This window comes from Hydra vulgaris, chromosome 09 (assembly GCF_038396675.1).
Source record: "Hydra vulgaris chromosome 09, alternate assembly HydraT2T_AEP".
In the NCBI taxonomy this organism is placed as follows: Eukaryota; Metazoa; Cnidaria; class Hydrozoa; order Anthoathecata; family Hydridae; genus Hydra; species Hydra vulgaris.
This window is the reverse complement of record NC_088928.1, coordinates 60,755,070-60,777,928: the sequence shown is the minus strand read 5'-3', so window position 1 is coordinate 60,777,928 and position 22,859 is coordinate 60,755,070. Positions and strand designations below refer to the sequence as shown.

The following is a 22,859-nucleotide window of genomic DNA, read 5'->3' as shown; positions in this document are numbered from 1 at the left end:
TAATATGGAGTAGTTTCATAATATTTTTGAAAAAAAAAATTGATATGTGTATTGTATTATAGGTAATCTTTATTTTTTGATTTATAGTTGTATTTATATTTTTTACTAGAAATACTATATATGTATATACTATGTATATACTATATATATATATATATATATATATATATATATATATATATATATATATATATATATATATATATATATATGTATATATACATATATATTATATATATATATTATATATTATGTATTATATATATATATATATATAATATATATATATATATATATATTTACATATATATAATATATGTATATATATATATAAATAATATAGATATTATATATATGTATATTATATATATATAGATATTATATATTATATATATGTATATTATATATATATATTATATATATATATGTATATTATAATATATATATATATTACATATATATATATATTACATATATATATATATTACATATATATATATATTATATATATATATATATGTTATATATATATATATATATTATATATATATATATGTATATATATATATATATATATATATATATATATATATATATATATATATATATATATATATATATATATATATATATATATATATATATATATATATGTACTAAATGTCTTTTTCACACAGGGTAACATTCATTTAATAGATATCCTAATATGGAATAGTTTCATAATATTTTTGACCAAAAAAATTATATGCGTATTGTATTATAGGTAATCTTTATTTTTTGAATTATAGTTGTTGTATTTATATTTTTTACTAAAAATACTATATATATATATATATATATATATATATATATATATATATATATATATATATATATATATATATATATATATATATATATATATATATATATATATATATATATATATATATGTATATATATATAATACTAAAAATACTATATATATATAAATAATAAATATATATATTATATATATATATATATATATATATATATATATATATATATATATATATATATATATATAAAATATACTGTTAAAATTTATTTAAAATTTTTCATTTAGAGGTTTTTATTAGTTAAACATATAAATAATAGTCATGGATAAAAATTTAAATGATGATGTGGATCCTGTTGTGTTGGAGTCTTTTAATGATATTAAATCAGCAATTAATGCTAATCGCACTGATATTGTCCGTCACATACTTTCAACAGCTCAGTCTTGTAAGAAAGCTTTTGTTAAATTTGCATTAAAGAAATTCAGTATTGGATAAAATTAAAATTTTACTTTTAGAATCAAAAATTTGAAAAACTTGTTTTAAAACTTTATTGTAATTGATTTAATTAAAATGAGTTGCAAAAGAAATTTAAATAGAAATTTAAATTTTTCATTATTTTTAATTGTTTAGTAAGAGAGGAGGATTTTTATGATAGTGATGGAGAAGAGCGTGACAAAAAAGAAGTCACTAACAAGTATGATAGTGAGGAGTACATAGATTTACTTTCAATTATGCTTAGTCATATGGACACAGACTCTGGTACCCTTCTACATCATGCAACTAGAGTAAGTCTTAATTTGTATAACTTTAATGTTTTATGAAAATTTTTATAAAACATATTATATAAAATTTTGTAAAACATATTATACAAATTAAAATTCTTAAATGGTTTGTGCAATTGATTATATCTAATTTTCTTTTTTTAACTAGATGGGTTATGCAGACATTGTTAGAGCTCTTCTTTCAGCTGGATCTAACGTTCTTTTGAAAAATAATGATGGAAAAAATCCATATGAATATTGTAGTACAGAATCTGTGAAAAATGCTTATATTGGCGAGTTGTTGCAAGCTGTTTCACAATCAAGGTAACAAATATTCTTTATATTTTTAGATAACAATAAAGAATAACTAATAAAAAAATTTCACAAAGATTTTTTTTGAAAGACGAAAAGGTAATAAGTAAATAATTTAAAAATGAAATAAAGACTTTTTTTTTCATTGGTTCTTTAATTACACTGTACAACAGCCAAGAAAATGCAATAATAGAAATATTCACTTTATAGCAATAGTATATAATATAATATTGCAATAGTTGACTATGCTGCTTTGAAGTGTGAAGTCCATTTTTGCCACCCACCACTTTTAAATTTTACTTGTTTTAACTGTATTCCTAACATTTATTTTTCTGAATCAGAAAAATTAATACAATAATTGATGTATTCAAATATTGGTGTTCTGCATCTTTATTTATTTTCACATGTTTATTTGCTTTTAACAGTGCATTAATGATGTGGTCAGTTTTTGTTACATTTGTAGTGATTTTACAGTCAAAAAGTATCAATGTGCCCTCACTTCGAAAATAAAGAGTTTATACAAACTGCACTTTCTATGTTCTGTTGGTGCGCAGGATAAAACATGGGTGCCACATACCTGCTACGTTATTTTTCCGAGAATTATAATACTATTCAAGAATTATTGTTGTAATACAAAGCTCTTAGATGTAACATGTTTTAGATTTAAGACTCATTTTTTGATGTCACAAACTAACCTCTTTTAGTATGGTATCCAGGTGTAATCCCGTAATACTGTTTGACTGATATGGGCACCCAAACTAATGCGCCCAAATAAAAATTCTATAAGTTAATAATTTCAATAATAATAAAGTGCAACATTATTAAATAAAAGCAAATAAACACATAAAAACAGTTGTCATTTTTGTTACCCATTATGTCTTATAACTATAATTATAGCATAAACCTTATCAACATTGCTTACTTATATTTTTTATATAGCTATGGAATTTTATTTATGTAAATTTAAGGGATGATTTTTATATCCTTAAAAATTAAATTATATAAATTATCAATTAAAAATCATTAGCATATCTTACTCAGCATCAAGATCTTTTAAATGATAACAAAAATTACTAATAAAATCTAAGTTTGTTATTTGAAAAATAATATATTTCTTTATTATTTGTTTCCTAAAAATACTCAATACAAAACATAATAATCTTTTGTTTATTTAATCACAATTTTTAGTTTTTTGTTATTTTTTACGCATTAAATAAACAATATTTAGAAAACATCATTTCGTGTCAAAATGTTATAAAACTTGCCCAGAGGTGGCATGGCATGGTTGAACCATGGATCTTTAGCTTCTGAAGCAAGTGCACTAACCACTGCGCTAAGTGCTTTAAGTGCAAGATTCTTACCTTATATAAAAGCCTCAGACAAAAGCATTTTGGACAATAGAATTTTACATAAAACTAAGATAAACAAGTAAAATACGCTTTTAGGCGCTTTTTTAAACAAATGATATATTTGAAAAAACGATAATAGTAATTTGTATTTTAAAATTTTTATTGATTACTTTTTAATTCATAATAGTCAAGATTAGGCAGCATCATAAAAATCAATGAAGAAGTTAAGAACGCCAAAATATTGTTTTGGTTTTTATAAAGTCATAACAAGTACAACTTAAAAAATTTTTTTTTAAACAGGTTGTTCCAACAGGTTTTGTTTCCAGACTTGTTCTCATCTTGTGGCTTTCTTCTTATGGTAATTTTTATGCAGAATGGAGCAGGAAAAAAATTGTTTACTTGAACAGAAAAATTAAACAATTTTTTATTAATTTGCAGTTACAGTAAATAAAATGATAATAAAAGTAAATAAACAATAAAAAAAAGTATATATATATAAGTATATAAGTTATACAAAATAATTGGTATAAGAACTACAATGAAAAATTTAAAAAAAGTGTGAGAATATTTATTTTTGAATGCTTTTATCTATGTACAAAAGTTTCTTCCCAAAAATTGCATCCTAAATCATTTTTTTTAAATTTGTTATCTTGGACTTATCAGGAGCATTAACATTTATATTTTTAATATGTTGACAATTTTTTGAATAATTATGTCTTAATTTTTTTGACTCCCTAAAATGTGTATGTTTATACATTTAAATTACTATTCTTATAAACTGTCGTTCCTCTGCAATGCCATAAGTTGTTTAAGTTATGGTAGGCAGGCCAAGTAGCATGTTTGTCCATGCATCAGTGTTTATAACTACAAGTGTTAAATGTAGAATTTAGACTTAAAGTATTATAAAAAAGAAAAATCTTCATATTTTTTCCTCACATATGGAATTGTTTCCATGTATGAAATATGAAGGATTGATAATAATTTTTTAATTTTGTTTTTCATTTTATTATTGCTTTTTTTTTATTTCAAGGAAATATATTTTTTTTTAATTTAGTGTTTCCTTACTTTGGCCCGTACTCCTACTGCCCTGCCATCACACATACTCCATTTGCAGACCCCCTCTTCCCCTTCAAACTTACATACTTTATGGGCGATACCTAATAAATAAATTTTTTTAGAATATAAAAATTTTTAGAATATTCAGAGTGGAGCAGCTCCTAAGATGTGGGATTAAAGTCAACTCTAATGATGGAGCAATGTCTGGAAACACAGTACTACATTGGGCAGCATCTTATGCTGATGCAGCTACTGTTCGATTAATACTAGGTAATAGAATTTTTTGAATAAAATTTGGGTTATAAAGTTTTGAAAAAGTAATAATTTTGAATTACTTTTGAATGAATATTAATTTAATTTTATTATTTAATTAATATTTAATTAGTATATTTGCTATAAAAATTAATCTTTTTTTTGTTTCTTAATAATTACATATTAGGGTGGTTCAATTTCTTAATGACTAAGCATTAAGGTGGTCCTAATAAAATAAAATACCTTCTGTATTACTTATTTCCAATAAATTGTCTGTAACTTTTAACTAAAATTGACAATAAAACTTTAAATAAAAACATAGCAGAGCAAAAAAAAACACTTGCAAAAAATGATGCTAAAAAAAAGGAAATACAATCTGTTTTAAAAAAAAATTTTCTTGGATACATTTTGTACTTCGAATGGCAGGGTTTCTAGGTTGTTGACAAAAGTTTACAATGGTAAATCACCAGGCTAAGAACTTAGGGGAAAACATGCTCCTGCAAAGAAATCTTCTGAAAACAAAATACAAGGTAAACTGGACCATATTAAAAGTTTCCAGCTTTTCAGAGTCATTACACTTGTAAAGATAATCCCAACAGGAAGTATCTTAGCTCAGAGCTGCAGTGAAGCCAATAAGTTTTTTTTTACCATCAACTATTGTCTGTAGTATCTTCTGAACTTTTTTTATAATTTTTAACCTAAATAAATGTAGCTAAACACAAATTAAACTATTTTTGAATGGAACTTATTTTTACCTTTTATAGTATGTTTGTTTTGTTTAGAGTAAAAGTGGTATAACTCTTTTAAATTTTATTATTACCTGTAAAAACGTTAACATTTTAAACAGTTCCAATAAATAACTTAATCTTTTATTAACATAATCCAATATTTTTAAAATCTCTAATATTAAACCTGATATTTTTGCAATTAATGAGATAAAACGCTCTGCCCTGAAAAGTTGTGAAGTGAGTTATACCACTTTGACTCTCGCCATCTCATATATTTACAAAATTAAAATTAAAAATAATTTATTCATGATTTGAATCACTAAAAAATGTTAACATTTAGATCATCAAGAAAAACAAGATGTTTTGCATTTATAAGAACTTAATGCCCTAAATTATTTCCATATTTACAATTATTAGGGGGGCTTACTTATAATACCCCCTGCCTTGGGGCTCTTGGATGAGTAAAGGCTAGAGATGGTGTCTCGATAAAACAATAACGGGAGTAGCCATTTGTTCTTTGACATCTAAATAAGTTAAAAAACTATGGATGACTGATGGAAAAACGTTTTTGACAACTTTACACTTTTGAAAAGGTTACAGGTTCAAAAGGTTGCTAAGGTTTTTTTAAATTAAAATCATCATTTTAAGATTCATTGAGAAAAAGAAGCTCTTTACATTTCTTTCTCTCATCTCTCTATCAGTGATGCAAAATAATAAGGCTTTTCTAATACCTTGATATCCTGATGCAGCTGATATGTTATTTCTAAATAATAAATTTACACCAAACTTGTTTTCTATATAACATGTTAAACAACTTTTCACAGCTAAATATTCAAAGTTATAAATACATTTTCTACCTTAGGATTGTCGGATTGCATTTATGATGCAATCTTCTTCTAACTTTACTCAGGCTAGAACTACACCGCAGACTAGTAACTGCAGTTTTAGAACTCTTAATACCAGATTTTTTTCTTGGGTACCCTTCCCCGCTTTCTTGCAATTTTGCATATTCCACAGTTGCAAGTTTTTAGTTTCCTGATATTATAAAAAGTTTTATAATTTTTTATTTCTTTACAACAGATGTAGAAATAGAATAACATTTTACCCATTTTGTGTTTTAGCTGGAGTAGTCATTTTTGATCAGTCAATGTCAAATTTAGTTTTCTGCCTGAGTTTAACAACAAACTTAGTTTTCTGCCTGAGTTCTTTTAACTAAACCCCTACACCTTAAATAGATAAAGATATACTAGTACCAAGCAAAATGTGGTTTGATTTATTTATCAAATCTTATTTCTTTGAGTTGAACAAGTTTTTCAAGTCTTACACATTTAAAATTTGGTCAAAGTCACCCCATTTTATGGTAGCTTATGCAAAAGCTGCTCTAGTGTGAAATTTCCAATGAAATTATTAGATAATGTGTTATCAAATTTTTCAGTTATGTGAATGATTTTAAATTTATGACATATATATGTTTTATGTATATTTATTTAGTTAAAAATCATTAAGTATACCAACCTTGGACACAATCCAGTAGGATATCGGTTATTAGCAATCTTATAATTCAAAAAACAGCTTTTAAATTTAGAAATTTTTTGGCTTTGGCTGTTCATTTTCATCTGACAGAAACGGCATACTTTTTCTCTGTTTTTTTGATGATTTAAAATAGTCTGGGGATGAAATTTTCCGATGCTTAACATTTTTAAAAACAAAATTTGTTCTATGATTGTCTTTTGCGATTAAAAACATGACAAGTTAAAGATGGTTGTAAAAGTTCAAAAATGCACAGAAAAAAAAGGTGCGAAAAAATTCTTAAACTTAATTACTTAATAAAAGTTTTATGATTTGATGGACTATATACATAGTGATAAGTAAACTATACTCTTTCAGAAACCATCGACCTTAACTTGGATACAGTTCAAAAAACCTAAATTTAGTTGAGGCTAACCATGATTTCTTAATGATTACACATTAGGGTGGTTCATTTTGGCATAAATTAATATTTAATATGTTGTTCAATCATTAATTTTTAATGCTAAATACAACTACTCCATTAAAGTTAAAGCAGCCCCAAATACCAATACTTTGTGTCACTAATCAAAAATAATATTTTACTTACATTTCTTTTTTCCAATTTAGCTTTTATTTTTTTAAATATTTTTTAATGGAATTTATCTCAGTCTTCTCCATTAAGCCAGTTCTTTCGCGCTCAAGTCATTTCATGCTTGCCCACACGCCCAAAAAAACTTTGGCAAGCGCTTTTTTATGCGCTTGCTAAAGTTTTTATAAAAATAAAAACGTTTTATTTTTAAAAATAATAAAAAACTTTTTTGTTCATTTGTTCAACTTTTATAAAAAATGTTTTTTTTACTAGTTTTTCTTTTAAATTATTATATCTACTATTTATTCAAAGCATTCTTTTTGCTATTTTTGTTTCAATTTAAATAGCAGAAAAAAATGAATTTTTTAAATTCTAACTTAAAAAAGACTGGCCAGCCCTTTTTTGTGCGCTGACATTAAATTTTAAACAGAGAAGACTGTAGTTAGTAGTTCCTAATTATAAAAAGGTTATTTAAAAATTTTTTAATTTTTCTTTTTTAAGAGGGGGAAATTTAGGTTTAAAATAACACATATTTTTAATAAATTTTTTAACTGTCTGTAATAAAAATCAAACTTCTGCATTATACTTATATATTTTTAACTTGATATATTTAGTTAACCTGATTCATCTGATTTTTTTGCATTTTTAATTTGATACAAGTTTTATGCAACAAACGGCTACCACTGTAGTAAGATACTATCTGTTAAATTATTGTTCTACAACCAGGCCCAACCAGTGTGGAAGCCACATGGGTCATATGACCTGAGCCTCCAATTTTGTTGAGGCCTCCTTTTTTTAAACATCAAAATAGACATCAAAATATTAATTCTAAATTTCTTATTTAAGTTAAATCAATTGAGTTAAGTTAATAAATTTTCAATATTTTTGCACAAGTATGACAAAGAAATCTCCCAAGAACTTGAAAAGTAGGTTTTATTTCTTAAAAGAATTTATGATGTTAATTTTAAACTAGATAGCAAACCAAAAAAAAAATAGTCAAATGAACTTGCTATGTTGATTATAAATTGTGGTATCGCAAGAAAACTGGATTTTCAAATATAATTGCTGCTTTTTCAGAACAAAAGCAAAAAAGGAGTTCATGGAAATTAAATAAAACTAATTCATTCTGTTTTATATACATATAGTGCATTTCTTTAAATTTCATTTTCAAAATGTGACCATAATTTAGCTAATCATTTATAGTTGTGCAAATAATTATCTATTGAACAAAACCAATAGATAAAAATTAATGAATAATTATTTATGTATGAATCATACATTCTTGAAATTTGAATAGTAACATTTACAGTAAAGTAACAGTGTAACACTTCACTTTTACGGTCATACCCACCCAGTCCAGGCCTCCCTAAGAAATGTGTAATTAGTAAACTAACACATTTCTTGGCTAGTTGTTTTGATAAAATGCACCAAAAGCGCCACATTTCTGAGTGACAGTCTGTCTAATTAATTGCATTAATTCTAAAAGTTACAAATTTATGTGGTCCTGGTCTATCTGAAAATTTAAATTGGCTTCAAACCAACTTGCATCATATTTTGCACAAACTTTGCGCAAATCATCATCTTGGGGCCTCAATTTAACTGGCCCAGACCTTTCAAAACCTCTGAAAAGGCCTGTTTCAACTTTATTCACTGCATCAATATAACACTAAATCTTGCAACAACACTAAATCTTGCAACAAATAAGTTTCATTTTAAACTTGATTAAGTAAATTTTTAAGTTCAGTTATTATAATAAAATTTATTTTTTGAACAGTTGGTATTTCAATAAAAGTCCAAAACAGTTCCACTTTCCCTCAGTGGTGCCTGTTCCAAAACAGGCACCACTGAGGGAAATTTCTACCAACACATTATTCAACATAAAAAGGAAAACAGATCTTCCAATGACAGCTATAGATTGTATGATGACCACGATAAAGAAAGACTAAGGGCGCAAAGGTATTGAGTCAAATGCATCAAAGATCATTAAAGACACGTCCTTCATTCTTGAAAAGTATTATCACAATCAGACTATTGAATTTCAGCACGGTTATAAATTAGCTGCTGCATATTTAAAACATTGCTTCAAGTATTATAAATATTCTCTCTTATAATATATTTTCTGAAAAATTCTTTAGGTTGCTAAAAAGAAGGCTATTGAACTAAATTCAAAAGATGTTGTATATGTTCCTTAACCATGGAAACTAACAGAAGAAATATGCAATCAAAGAGTATTGTAATGAACATTTTTTAGAACAATTTTAAGCTCACTGGCGTCAATAAAGTACAAATTTTGGCCATTGCACGTGGCGTTCAAGAGAGCAATTACAACTTAGGAAGATTAATTGAGATGATAAAATTAAATGAACTGAAATTTTATGTGGCAGCAGATCTCAAGTTAATCAACAATATGTTGGGTCTTTCAGTAAATTATTTTATTAGAAAGCAAAATAATTAATTTATGTATAAGCATTTTAAATTTATATAAAATTCATTAAAAATATTATTGAATTTTTATTGTTAGGGGCATGGCGGAAAGTTTGCCTGTTACTATTGTGAAGGTATGAAAGAGGAATCCACTGGTCAGTTAAGAATATTTCAAAGTCTTAATGATTTGTACCAAGAAAATCCAATATTTGCTAAAAGAAAATCCAGAGACTGGTAATTGACGTACCACCTCCTGAAATGCATTTATTTGAGCATATAGTGACTCAAGTTACCGATGTGCTAATGGCTGAAGAGTTGACTAAAAACTATTTATTGAGTAAAACAGTTATCAGATATGGATATAATGAAGGAGGGTATAATGGACCTAACTGTCGCAAAGTCCTGTCTTGTTTAGATAAAGTTAGAGATATATGTCCTCCTCACATTATACTCCGCATTAAAACATTAAGAAAGTTTAGAACAGGTAGCAATTAATTAAGGGTAAAATGTATACAAAAAACAACATATCAACTTTAGTGACTAAAAGAAAAGATTTGAAAATATAATTTTAAAATCTTTTCTTTTAATCACTAAAAGCTGCTTTGGAATGGAGCTATTGCAAGATTTTGGCAAAGACATCAAAGATTTTGTAACCAAAATGTGCAACTTAGAAAATTATCTTAAGAATCATATAAGTTACTCTATCTGTCTGAGCTGGCAATTCCACATTATAAAAGCTCTCAAAATCACAAGAAGAAAAATTTATGAAAACGGCAGTCACATACTCAAGTATGATGATTTAGAAAGTCAATTCTAACATTTTCTTGTAAAAAAAAAGAACATGTATATGATATTTATGACGGTATTGAATACAGTCTTGCCAATTATTAAAGATGTATGTCAATTTTGTGTTACTATTTTTTGTTGATTATTAAGATATAAAACTTTCTGAAACTGTTATTTATTAAACATGAATAGATCAAAGTTACATTTAACAATGCATAAACTAATGTGTTTGCAGTGAATACTTACACTGCACATACCAGTGCATATACCCTGCATATACATCATTTTAAACACCCTTTTGCAGTGTGTTTCATTAAAAAGTCATTAAAATCTCCCAAGAAGATGCGGTTTTTATTTTGTTTTCAGCTGTTTCTTTGTCAGGTTGACATAGTCTTATAGTTTGCCAAATATTTTTACGTTACCATGATATTCAACCTAAAACCCCTATATTGATGTAGTGTATTACCAATAAACTAAATTAATCTGTAAAAGAAGATAAAATCTATTGTTTTCAAAATATTAAATTTTTTTTTTAGTCTTGCACAAAAATAAATATACAACATCCTGTGTAAAAAAATTATTTTAAAATATTTAATGATTCTCGGATTAATAACCTATTACTTTTTTTGGTATGAGTGTGATGCTAAGTGGTAGGAGTGTGATGCTTAGTGGTAGGAGTGTGATGCTTAGTGGTAGGAGTGTGATGCTTAGTGGTAGGAGTGTGATACTTAGTGGTAGGAGTGTCATGCTTAGTGGTAGGAGTGTGATGCTTAGTGTTAGGAGTGTGATGCCACCAAAAAAACTTTAATTTTTCAAAAAAGTACTTTACTTTTTTTATTTATTACTTTCTGATCAGTTCTTCAATGGTTAAAAAATGTGTTAACAGTAGTTTAGATGGACAAAATAATTATTTTCACTGCATTTGATATCAAATGTCCTTCACTTGAAAGAGAAAAAAATAATTTTAAAGAAAAACTTAAAATCAATCATTTAAATGCCAAGTCCAGAATGATGATAGAGCTTACATAAATCATATGTTATGCTCACTATGGAATGTCTGCTCTTTTACAAATAAACTTCCAGATGTAATGAATCATCTACTTGAATGGAATCTAGACAATCAAGTTTTTATTAATGAAACTTTTAAAAACAATAATACAACAGCAATTAATAAAAATGGATATGTTTTGCATCACAAAATATGAAAAAAAAAAAAGGTGGTGGGGAAACAATCAATTAAACACAAACAATTTCACTCCTTTGTGTGTTCACTGTGTACCATGCTATCACATACATAAATTTAAAAACAGTAGACATCCAGTACTTCAACAATTAAAATATTAAGAAGTATATCAGAAATATCATTAGCTGAAAATCTGAATAATAAAATTAAAATATATAATCAAGTAATGAAAGAAATTATGCAGAATTATGCCCTTTTGTTCTAAAATTGTAAATATAGTCAAAAAAGCTCCTTGATTCGACAACAAAACAGCTCCTTGATTTGACGGAATATGCAACTAAAAACAAAAGAAGAGTAAAAAATAAAAGTGACAATAAATAATATATAAACAACAATTATTGCTTATATAACAAAAGAACATATTTCTCTAACCTATTAAATAAAACCTCTTCAAGTAAAAATCTATTCTCAATGCTAAACAAGCTACTAGAAAAAGTTCAAGAACATGTACTACTATCAGTTGGTTTAAACGAAAAACTAGGTAACAACTTTAATAATTATTTTACTGAAAAAATAAGAAAACTCACATAGAATCTTCAAATATCAAAAGCAAATATATGTACATCAGATTATAATGGTCAGTTTTTAAAAAATTTTGATCCAACGACATAGGATCTCCTGATGATCTTTTTCCAGCATATCTACTAAGGAATAATTTGCAAAAATTTATATATATATGGGTTGAAATAGTAAACCTATCGCTAGAATCAAGCAGTATGGATTGTTTAAAAAGTGTTACATTACTTCCAATAATGAAGAAATTAAACTCTGCCACAAATACTGAAAACATTAGATGTAAATCTTATAAGTAAATCTTATAGACAAATTTCAAATTAAGTATTCATTAGCAAGCTAATGGAAAGGTAGTCTCCAATTGTCTTGATTCCCACACAAACCTTCCTTGGAAGCATGTGTGGTTGCACTCCTTGGTTGTCCGCGTTTAAAGTAATTTTTTAAACAAACTGACCATGGCAGTTCTCATCTTTTAATTTATAAAGCGTTTCAATAATACGCGGCAAAAAGCTAAACTTATCTACTAAAAAAAAAAACAATCTTAAAAAAAGAAAACAAAATAGTAACAAAATATCAAATTAATTAAATTTAATTAAACTAGAAAATTTAATAATTAAAAAAAGGGAATGAAAAAAAATATTTTTTTTTTTTAAATTTTTATACAATTTTTGTATCCTTTTTTGAGTCGTTGTTGAAAAAACATCTTTTATAACAATTTAAAAGTGGAATAAGTTAAATAAAAGAATAATATAGTTTCTTTAACAAATGTATTTACCGCATTTGATGCATGTCTAAAGTTGTTTCTTTTAAATTGCCCAATTTCCAACATTAATACGAATTACTAGAGGTAATGAACAAAATGATTGCCCTGTTTAATGTATTTAAAAACTTAAAAAAAAGCTTTAAATAGGCTCCTAAACATTGTTAAAAAAGTTCAGCAAATTGACAATGCAATAGCCTACAAGCTTTTGGGGCATCGTCAATAACAATAGTTCATCAGGAAATAAACTATCAGGTTTAAAAGCACAACTTGGATAATCCTACATAATTGCAGACTATTTCAATGGGGGTATTGAAAACAACCAAATATTTTATATTTAAATATTAGTATTAATGACTTTTTTTTTTTTTTTTACATTAAATACTTGTAAAAAAAAATTTTTTTTACAAAGAAAAAGGAATTTTTCTCACTTTTCTGTGCATTGATAAAAACAGTAAAATTTAGCAAAAACATTTGAAAAACAAATTTAAAAACTGTCTGTTTCTAGCGCAAATTATAAAGTATTTCCTAATATACTGACTGCAAAAAATTGTATTGGAAAAATTGTATGTCTAAAAATATTTTTATTTTCGTTATATTCTTATCTACTTTTTTCCTCGATTTGTATCAATTTTGGTAGTGGAAAATGACAAACGTCCTATAATAATAAGAAAACAAAAACAGTAAAATATTTAGGTATATTATTTTTTTCACAATAATTTTCTTTTTTTAATATTCAATTTTTTTAGCTTATTTTATTTAGATTTTCTATTTCGCATAGTCTTCAGTTCTTTTGATTGATTTGAATGATTTTTTTGATTTTTGAATGATTTTTTATGTCATTATCAAATCCCAGCCAAGAATTGTTAATTTTATATGTTTTTCAGGTAACTCCCGACTCAATGGTTGTTTTTGTTATGATAAACTGATATCAATAATTATTTGGATTTTTAAGACAATCTAAAAAGGCAATCTGGTTTTCTTGTTCTTTTTCCATCATAAATTTAATTTATTTTTATTGTTATTTATTAAGATGATTAAAAAATTCTTGGGATTCATATTTAGTATTACAGATAGCAATTATGTCATCCACATACTGTTTGTCATCCACATGCCGAGAAACAATTTTTTAATTCTTTTCTCCAAGCTTCTTTTTTTTTAATTTAATAAATATAAAAAAGATTAATATTAAATAAAAGAAACAAGTTGATTCCAAAATGCTCTGTCTCTGTCTTTTGTAATGTTTATCAGGTATTTATCTGTTTTTGGTTTTGTGTTTAATAGTATATTTGTGTTTAATAGTATAAATGTATATTTATACATATCAGTGACATATCCAAAAAATTTTGGGCATACTGGTCTATTAATCCTGTCTACGTTTAGAGAACCCTTTTTTTATAACACAAGTTTAAAAGATTTATATATAATATACCTCACCCTAGTATTTTACATTTTACAAAATGACAGCTTTAATGCCAACATGGATTCACCACTAATTTTGCATTTGCATGCTTTATTCGCTTACTAATATAAAAAGTTAAATCAAATTTATTTCCCTGTTTCTTCTCCTATGAGTACTCTTCGCGGGTATTCATGGGAGAAGAAATAAACAAGCGATAACTATAACATTTAATAAACAATATTTGTATGTTTCTTTTATATAGACTAAAAAGATTACATAGCGTATTTATTGTATAACAAGGTCAATTCATAATTAACATAACAAGTTTTATCACATAACAGCAAGACAAGTAATAAAGAGCAAAAAAAATGAAATATATAAGCTTATCATTTAACTAATAATCTATGAAATGTATAATTATTAATGTGTAAAATTTTAATACTTTTAGATGTAATAGCCGATTACAGTGGTCAAACACTCTTCTTGGAAGCCTGATATGTTTGTTTTATTTATTTTTTGAGATTACAGAAACTTTCAAATATATTTTTTTTAGACTATGGGGGCAATGTGGATGAATTAAATGCTGATGGTCAAACTCCATTACATGATGCTCTGAAAAGAAAAGATTTTTCGGTTATAGAAGAATTGTTAAAGCAACAACCTAATGTTTACATCAAACCTTTTCAAGGGTTTGTTTTTATCATTTAGAAGATATTTTAAATTGACTTAGTGTTAGTATAAGATAAAATCATTAGTAAATGAAACTGCATGAAATGTTAAAGTTTTTAAAATTCTTTTTAAACTTTTCACTACTCTTGAAAACCATGGTAACCATTTTTATGAATAATAGTAACTTAAATAATTTGTTATTTAAACAATTGTTCCATGTTACTACGTAGTTGGTTGGTTTTGAATAAGCAGTTTGTTAACATATCTTGTACAATCCCCATAAATTTATTTTTGTTTTTGTCTGTGGAGATCTAGAACTTTACAATAAAGATAAATTTTTATTGTGATTTTTTTTTTCTTTTGATTTCTATGTTCTCTAATAATATTATATAATATCATTTTATGATTTAAGCGTTTATGAATCAACAGTCATATTACATCAAAAAATTGAAATACTTCTTGACCAATCATCTAATTAGGCTTATATATTTTACTATATATTGAAATCAAACTATTACCTATATATATTAGGGTTATGACTTTTTGATTTTTTTTTTTTTAAATTTCCTGTGTCATAAATTGATGAACTTTTGTTAAAAAATATTGAAAACATGTTCAATTCCTATAGGTTGTAAAAAACAGTCACCCGGCAATTAAAATTACAAATCGTTGTTTATTTAATCTTGTTACTGCTACTACTAATACATGTGGCTTTGCTGAAAATCATTTAAAACTTGTATAGATTAGAAGTGTTTAGAACTTTAGAACATTTTAGAAAATTCCAGAATATTTTAGACGACTTTAGAACATTTTTGAACAATTCAGAACATTGTGGAACAATTAAGAATATTCTAGAACAATTTAGACTATGTATGTATAGCAGCTTATCTAATATTATAGCTATTACAGAAGCAACACGTGTTGACGAACAATCCTAGCAACAGTAGCATTCAGAAGAACTAGGATGTCTGGACCAATAATCAGGTAAAATTTGAAGACTCATAAAAGAAGAAGAATGGTCCCTTCAGAAGAATATTCACTGGAAGAAAAGTGCAGAATGCCTCTCCAAAAGCAAATTATCGGACACTACCATTTCCTTAGACCAAAAATTGCAGGAAGAAAGGAGTGAATAGCGGAAATTTCAAAAGAAGTTACCTAATTGTGGAAGAATAAACTTAATTTCCCTCATGTATCTGATCAAGTTATACGAGCAAAGCTTATGATGAATGTGTCAAGCGGGGAAGCTATGAACCCCTTGATGATATTTTTGATATTGCTAAAGTGGATGGAACATGGTTATCTTCCGAGGACAAGCGATTGTACCATCTCCAAGTGGAAAGCAAAGGAACAGTAGGATACTCTACAGGCCAATTGGCCAGTAAAGAAATGATCAATCCCTCAAAAAGACAAAAACTTTCTAATAGGTCATCCAATTCATCATCTTACTATCCTGGTTTTAGTGATTTTGACTCTGAGGCTGACGACAGTGAATATGAAAATGACGATGAAGAAGAAGAAGATAAGCCTACTCCTACACCAAGCAGAAAACATCATAAAAGCAAAATTGCTTTCAGCTTCGTGACCTATACAAGAGTATCAACAAACAAAGCTGCAAACATATGCAAGCAATTGGCTCATGGAGGCATGGACATCCCAACTCCATGTCAATCAGCTATTTACAAATCAACAATCAAAGAGGCAATCAAGCTTAAAAAAGAAATGATTGAAAAGTTGCATATGGAAAGTTGGTCCTTACACTTTGATGGCAAGCACATCAACAGAATTATCAAGTGGTCGTCCTTAAAAATGAAAGAAGAGAAATCAAATTAGATGTCTTAGGCTTGATGGCAGGGGAAAAATTCCAGAGCTTTACTAGCGATCCTGGCCTTCATTTTAATTCCTTCAATAAGGATAGTTCTGCATCTTGATTTATATCGTATGGCTTGGCAGACCATTGGTTTACAGACCAACTGTACAACAAATACAACTTTAACAAATTGGCTGAAGTATCCATAGAAAAAGGCTTTAAGCTCTTTGAAAAATCACTGGAAGCAAGAGCCATCCATACTACAGAGCCCCAGAAGTAATCAATAAACAGATTGCACAATAAAACTAATGATGGAAATGTATTTGTCATGCAAAAATAAAGACAAATTCCTTCTATGCAACAAGCAAGAGCAAGGTAAACAGTCTGAGTCATTGTTGGATTGAAAATTTATTGTGTTACATGACTATGACATTCTAAATACATTTGAATACATAGTAGTACTTGTGTCAAAATCAATTTTTTAATGGCGGGTGAACTTTTTTCAAAAGATATGCAAATAATAGTTCATTTCGTGCTTTTTAGGTAAAAGTTCATCAAACTACAGTACAGGAGCATGTAGTTGAAAAAAAGTCATAGCCCTAATATATATATATATATATATATATATATATATATATATATATATATATATATATATATATTGCTATTGTTATTGTTATTTTATTATTATTTCCTTTATAAATAGATACAATACCTAAGTAGTTATGAGAGTTAACAAAAAAGATTTTTTAAACCATCCAGATTTTGGGTCAAAGAGTTTGCACAAATTTCTGACTAAAAACTCTAAGAAGGTGTAATGCTTAATACAGTAACTCATGTGATTAATCTAAGACCAATATTTTCCTGACATTTTGAGAGTTGACTTGAACATAGATGCTTGTTACATACCGCATGTTTTTCTTTGATTTACTGTTTTATGAGACAAGTGCGTATCACGAAAGCAGACCAAAAATAAACCATGTGCAAAAAGACTAAGTAAGCTAAAAGTAATAACTAATGTGAATGTAGGGACATTTTTTTAACCATATAAGTTTTTTTTTAACCATTTAAGTTTATTTTTAAATCTTTTATCTTATATTTTTTATATCTATTATATTATATTTATATTGTAATTTTATGATCAAACCTAATATAAACAAAAATTTCTTAATAAAAAACTTAAACAGTTATTTTTTATTTTATTTTAGCTATTTTGATGGCGTATCTTGCTTAGATATGATGTTACAGAATAAAGAACTAAATGATCTGTTGGAGAGGTATATTCTTCTTTCTGCTGATAAGCCTCCTGAAATGAAGGAAAATGGTAGGTTTGATTACTTACATTGGTTTATGTGATTTTTATATATATTTATGTTGATTTTATGTTGTTTTTTTTATATATGAATTTATATATATATATATATATATATATATATATATATATATATATATATATATATATATATATATATAAATTAAAAATATATTAAATATGAGTTCTATATATTAAATATGAAAGACATAATATTTTACTTGAAATACTCACAAGCAATACACACATTTTCATAAAAATAACTAGGGTAGAGCAGGGTATATAAGGATAGTGGGGCATAGTGGGACAATAATGCCTGAAGCCTTATATCTCCTTATATATATATATATATATATATATATATATATATATATATATATATATATATATATATATATATATATATATATATATATATATATATATATATATATATATTTGATAAAATATAAATTATTTTGCTTCATTATTTAAAAAAAAAATAATTTTAAAAATAACAAAATGCATTAAAAGTATCAAAATGCATCACTAAGTTTGCAAAAAATAAAATTTGCATATTTTTTTAAGCAATACAAAGACAAAAAATTAATCTTGAACTATTGCTTGTTTGCTTTATTTATAAAAAGTTCAGACAGTATTTTTATCCTCTTTTAAAATCTAGTTTTAAAAAAATCTAGAATCGAACTTTTTGAATAGTATTGTGGGGCATATCAGGACATCAAGTTATTTATATAATTGACTATTTTCTACCATTTTGTGATGCAGTTTACAGTTTGATGATTTTATTTTTATCTATATATTATTTTCCTTATTTAGAAAAGCAATATTAGTAATGAATTCAAAGAAATTGTTATTTTTATAAATTATCTTCTATTATTAAGTGTTTAATGTAAACAGCGATGATAAGAAATTATATAAGAAAAATCAATAATCCTAAATGGGATGAAATGCAGTTTTAGCTGTGAGTAAACTTAGAATTAAATAAACTTCTGATACATATGGCATATTTAAATTTGTTCTACATTAAAATATTTCTAATAAGCAAGCTCATCAAAAATGTTGTTAAATAGTTTTGTATGATTTATGTGATCCATAATGTTTTTTGTTTGATAGTAGTTACCAATTTAATAATATATAGGTTAGGTTAGAGCAGAGGTATCTTATAATAAAACACAAAAACTTTTTTGTTATAGTTATTTTTTTTTTGTGATTTATGGGCATGTAGTTTATATGGGTATGTTCCTTTTTTTAGAGTTTAATGTCTGAACATGTTTAAAAGATAGATAGTCTTCATTTTTAAAGCTTTATATGAAAGGATAACTGCTGCTTTTTAACTGTCTTGTTTTGCCCCACCAACTTTTAAAATCTAAAAATTTAGCTAGTATAGAGTTTTATTACTTTGGTTGTAGTAGCTTATTTTTAGAATTTTTCTTATATCAATAAATTTAAGAAATTTATAAAAACAGTTTTATCTATGGTTAATTTATCTGCAACTACCATTTGTTTCTTAAGTGTCCCGATATGCCCTGCTCTACCCTACATGATATCGACAAATTTGCAACTTCATGAACTGCATTTAAATGATTGCTGTGGCTCTACGATATATTGTACTGTCCTGTAACGTTTTGGAAATCTTTACTAATATTTAAAGTATTACATAAAAAAAAGTATTCTGCTGAAATTTGTATTTTCCGAGGAATTAAAGTTTATTTATCTAGTAAAAAAAATTTGCATTTTTCTTTTCCCTGCGTGATACCGCTTCAAACTTAATTTATTCTTTGATAACATTATTAATGAATAAACTATTTCTGAATAAACTATAAAATTAATGAATAAACTATTGGTGACTAGTTCTTTGCATCATTTTTAAAAAAAAAAAAATTTTTTTTAATACATTGTTATTAAGTATTAATACAGTGTTATTAAAAGTTTTAATGTTAAAAAAACATAGAAACAAATACTGATGTCTAAACTTTACTTTGGTTTAGTATAAATTGCGATTATTTTGATGTTGCTGTTGTTATCAGGAGTCTGAAAATAATTTAGAAAATAGAATTAAAATTTGAAAAAGGTAATAAAAAATTTATAAAATAATATTAAATTGAAAATAAATTATTAAAAGAGAATACTTTGTGCAATGGGTGGTCCTTTTGTGAATTTGTAAAGGGTGGTCTTTTAGTTAGCAGATCAACTTCTAATTTTCATTTTTTTTTTTTATTTGAAAAAAATTATATTTAATAGAATAATAAAAGTTCATTAAAAAAATGTAAAAAAATATAAAGATATAAAAAAATAACAAAGTTAAGCAAAAATATATTTTTGCTTTTCAAACATCAAAACTTTTTATTGTTTTTCTTTCAAAAATATATATTGATGAATTAACTAAAAATTTATTATAATAAAGTTTATAAATTTTATTATTTTATTAAATAAAAATTTATATTAAAATTTAAAGATATAAAAAACGTTTTATGAAAAATGTTTAAGTATATAAAAAACATTATATAAGTATATAAAAGTATATAAAAAAAACATTCAAGTATATTTATATATAAGTATATAAATGTTATATAATGTATATAAGAAACGTTGAAGGCTTTATTTTTTTAATTAGAAGAGAAGTTAGACAAAGCATCAGTTAGATTGAATTCTAAACCAGTTGAAACTGAAGTTGATCCAATAGTGAAATTGCTTTGTCCACAACCTCAAATAGTGAGACAGTTCAAAGGCTTATTTTTTGTTCCTCCTAAAGATCTCTTAGTTTCAATTATTGGAACTAAAGGTAAGAATTTTTGTTGTTTTTTATTTGTTTTTTATGTGTATACTTACAAAATCGTATCTTTATTATGCATTAATTTTTTGCACATCTTTATTATAGGTAAAAAGGTTATTTAGTATTTTATATATTTTAGTATAGGTAGAAACTGCAAAGTAAAAGTAAAAAAGGAAATTTATCTCAGGAGAGATTACTAATAAGAGAAGATAACAGTATACATAAAACTGTTTTCATTTTTTGTCTATTTTGTTTTTAAAAGAATTATATATGGATTAACAGTCATAGTTCAAACTATTGCAATCATTAAATACTTGATTTATGAAAAAGTTATGTTTTTTGCTTTTACTGATTTTTTAAATAGTTATTCCTTATGAATCTATTATTGTTAAAAGTTATTGGTTTTTGCAACAAAATTTAAACCATATACAATTCTGTGTATTCGTAAAGGGTGGTCCATACTAAATTTCCAAAGTTTGATTAATCTTTTTAAAATTTCTAATAATAATTGGCAAATGATACGTAATATTTTTTTCCGATTTCTCAATCACCCTGTTTATTATCACCATGATCGGTTGAAATTTGGACAATTTTAAATTGAGTTTTCTCAAAAACCACTTAATCAATTGTTATGATTTTCTTTTATAATGATGCTAACATAATTAGTTTACTTGTGTGCAAGTGTAGTTTTATATTTCTTCTCATTAGTTTAAGCAATGTTGAATAAAGAGTCAGAAAATTGAAAAAAATTTGAAATTTTACATAGAAAATCCATCGTTCTCATATTCCATGATTTCAAAAGCATGTAAAGTTCCAAAATTAACTGTTGGAATTATTATAAAATGTTATAAGGAAAAGGAAACTGTAAAATAAAATTGGGAGTAGTGGAAAATTAAGATTTGTTACCAAAAAGAAGGCAAAATCAATAGTTGACTCAATTCATCAAAATCTGATTCAGTCACAATAAGATTTAGCTACGAAGTTTAAATGCAATAAAGTTTTCCTTCAAAAAGTTTTCAAAAAAAAATCTGAAATGACATTACAAGAAAAAAATACCAAAAAGGTAGCTTTATGGAAAAATCAAGGCAATTGGATGAGCTAAAAATTTGCTTAAATTAATTACAAAAAATTTATGCATTTTAGAAAGCGATGAAACTGTAAAAAAGATCACTTGATGCTTCCAGGTAATCACTATTATTATCAGTCGAAACGTTATAAAGCTTCTGACAAATTTAAATACATTTGAGTAAGAAAATGGCTTTTGAGTTCTTTGTATGGCAGGCAATTTGCAGTTGAGGTTTTAAAAGCTCTCTTTGCATAACAAATCAATCTTTGACACCAGATCTATATGTGAGTGAATGCTTGAAAAAACGACTTCTTCCTTTTATTAAAAAGCAAAAATAAAGGACTTCTTCCTCTATATAAAAAGCACAAATAATTAACCCTTTTTTGGCCAGATCTGGCATCGATCCACTATTCTAAATAAGTAATTCAGTGGTATAAGAAAAAAAGAGTCAATTTTATTCCAAAGGATGCTAATCCACCAAACTGTCCTGAGCAATGAGTTATTGAATCTTACTAGGCAATTGTGAAAGGAATATTGAGGGAAAGAGACAAATGTAAAAATAGTGTTAAAAATTTCAGAGATTTATAGATTAATGCTGCAAAAAAAATGGAGCAAAGTAAAATTGTGGAGAGGATGGAGGGTACTTTACAAAAAATTAAATGACTTGCACATCGTAAAGTTATAGAAGCTATATTTATTTTTATTGATATAAAAGTTAATTATGTAAGCATCATTATTAAAAGAAAAT

At 25.7% G+C, this 22,859-nt stretch overlaps 1 protein-coding gene across 1 annotated transcript in view; it reads left to right on the top strand.

The window, feature by feature from the left end:
- The first annotated feature begins 664 nt into the window (after positions 1-664).
- The window catches only part of LOC100210082 (uncharacterized), a 63,966-nt gene continuing 41,771 nt past the window's right edge, over positions 665-22,859 (top strand). The window contains exons 1-8 of the mRNA XM_065806244.1: positions 665-763; positions 1,088-1,245; positions 1,431-1,585; positions 1,731-1,885; positions 4,418-4,548; positions 15,038-15,173; positions 18,169-18,284; positions 20,887-21,054. Of these exons, the coding sequence (XP_065662316.1) occupies positions 1,122-1,245; positions 1,431-1,585; positions 1,731-1,885; positions 4,418-4,548; positions 15,038-15,173; positions 18,169-18,284; positions 20,887-21,054 (985 nt within the window). The 5' untranslated portion in view covers positions 665-763; positions 1,088-1,121. The remainder of the gene's footprint in view (positions 764-1,087; positions 1,246-1,430; positions 1,586-1,730; positions 1,886-4,417; positions 4,549-15,037; positions 15,174-18,168; positions 18,285-20,886; positions 21,055-22,859) is intronic.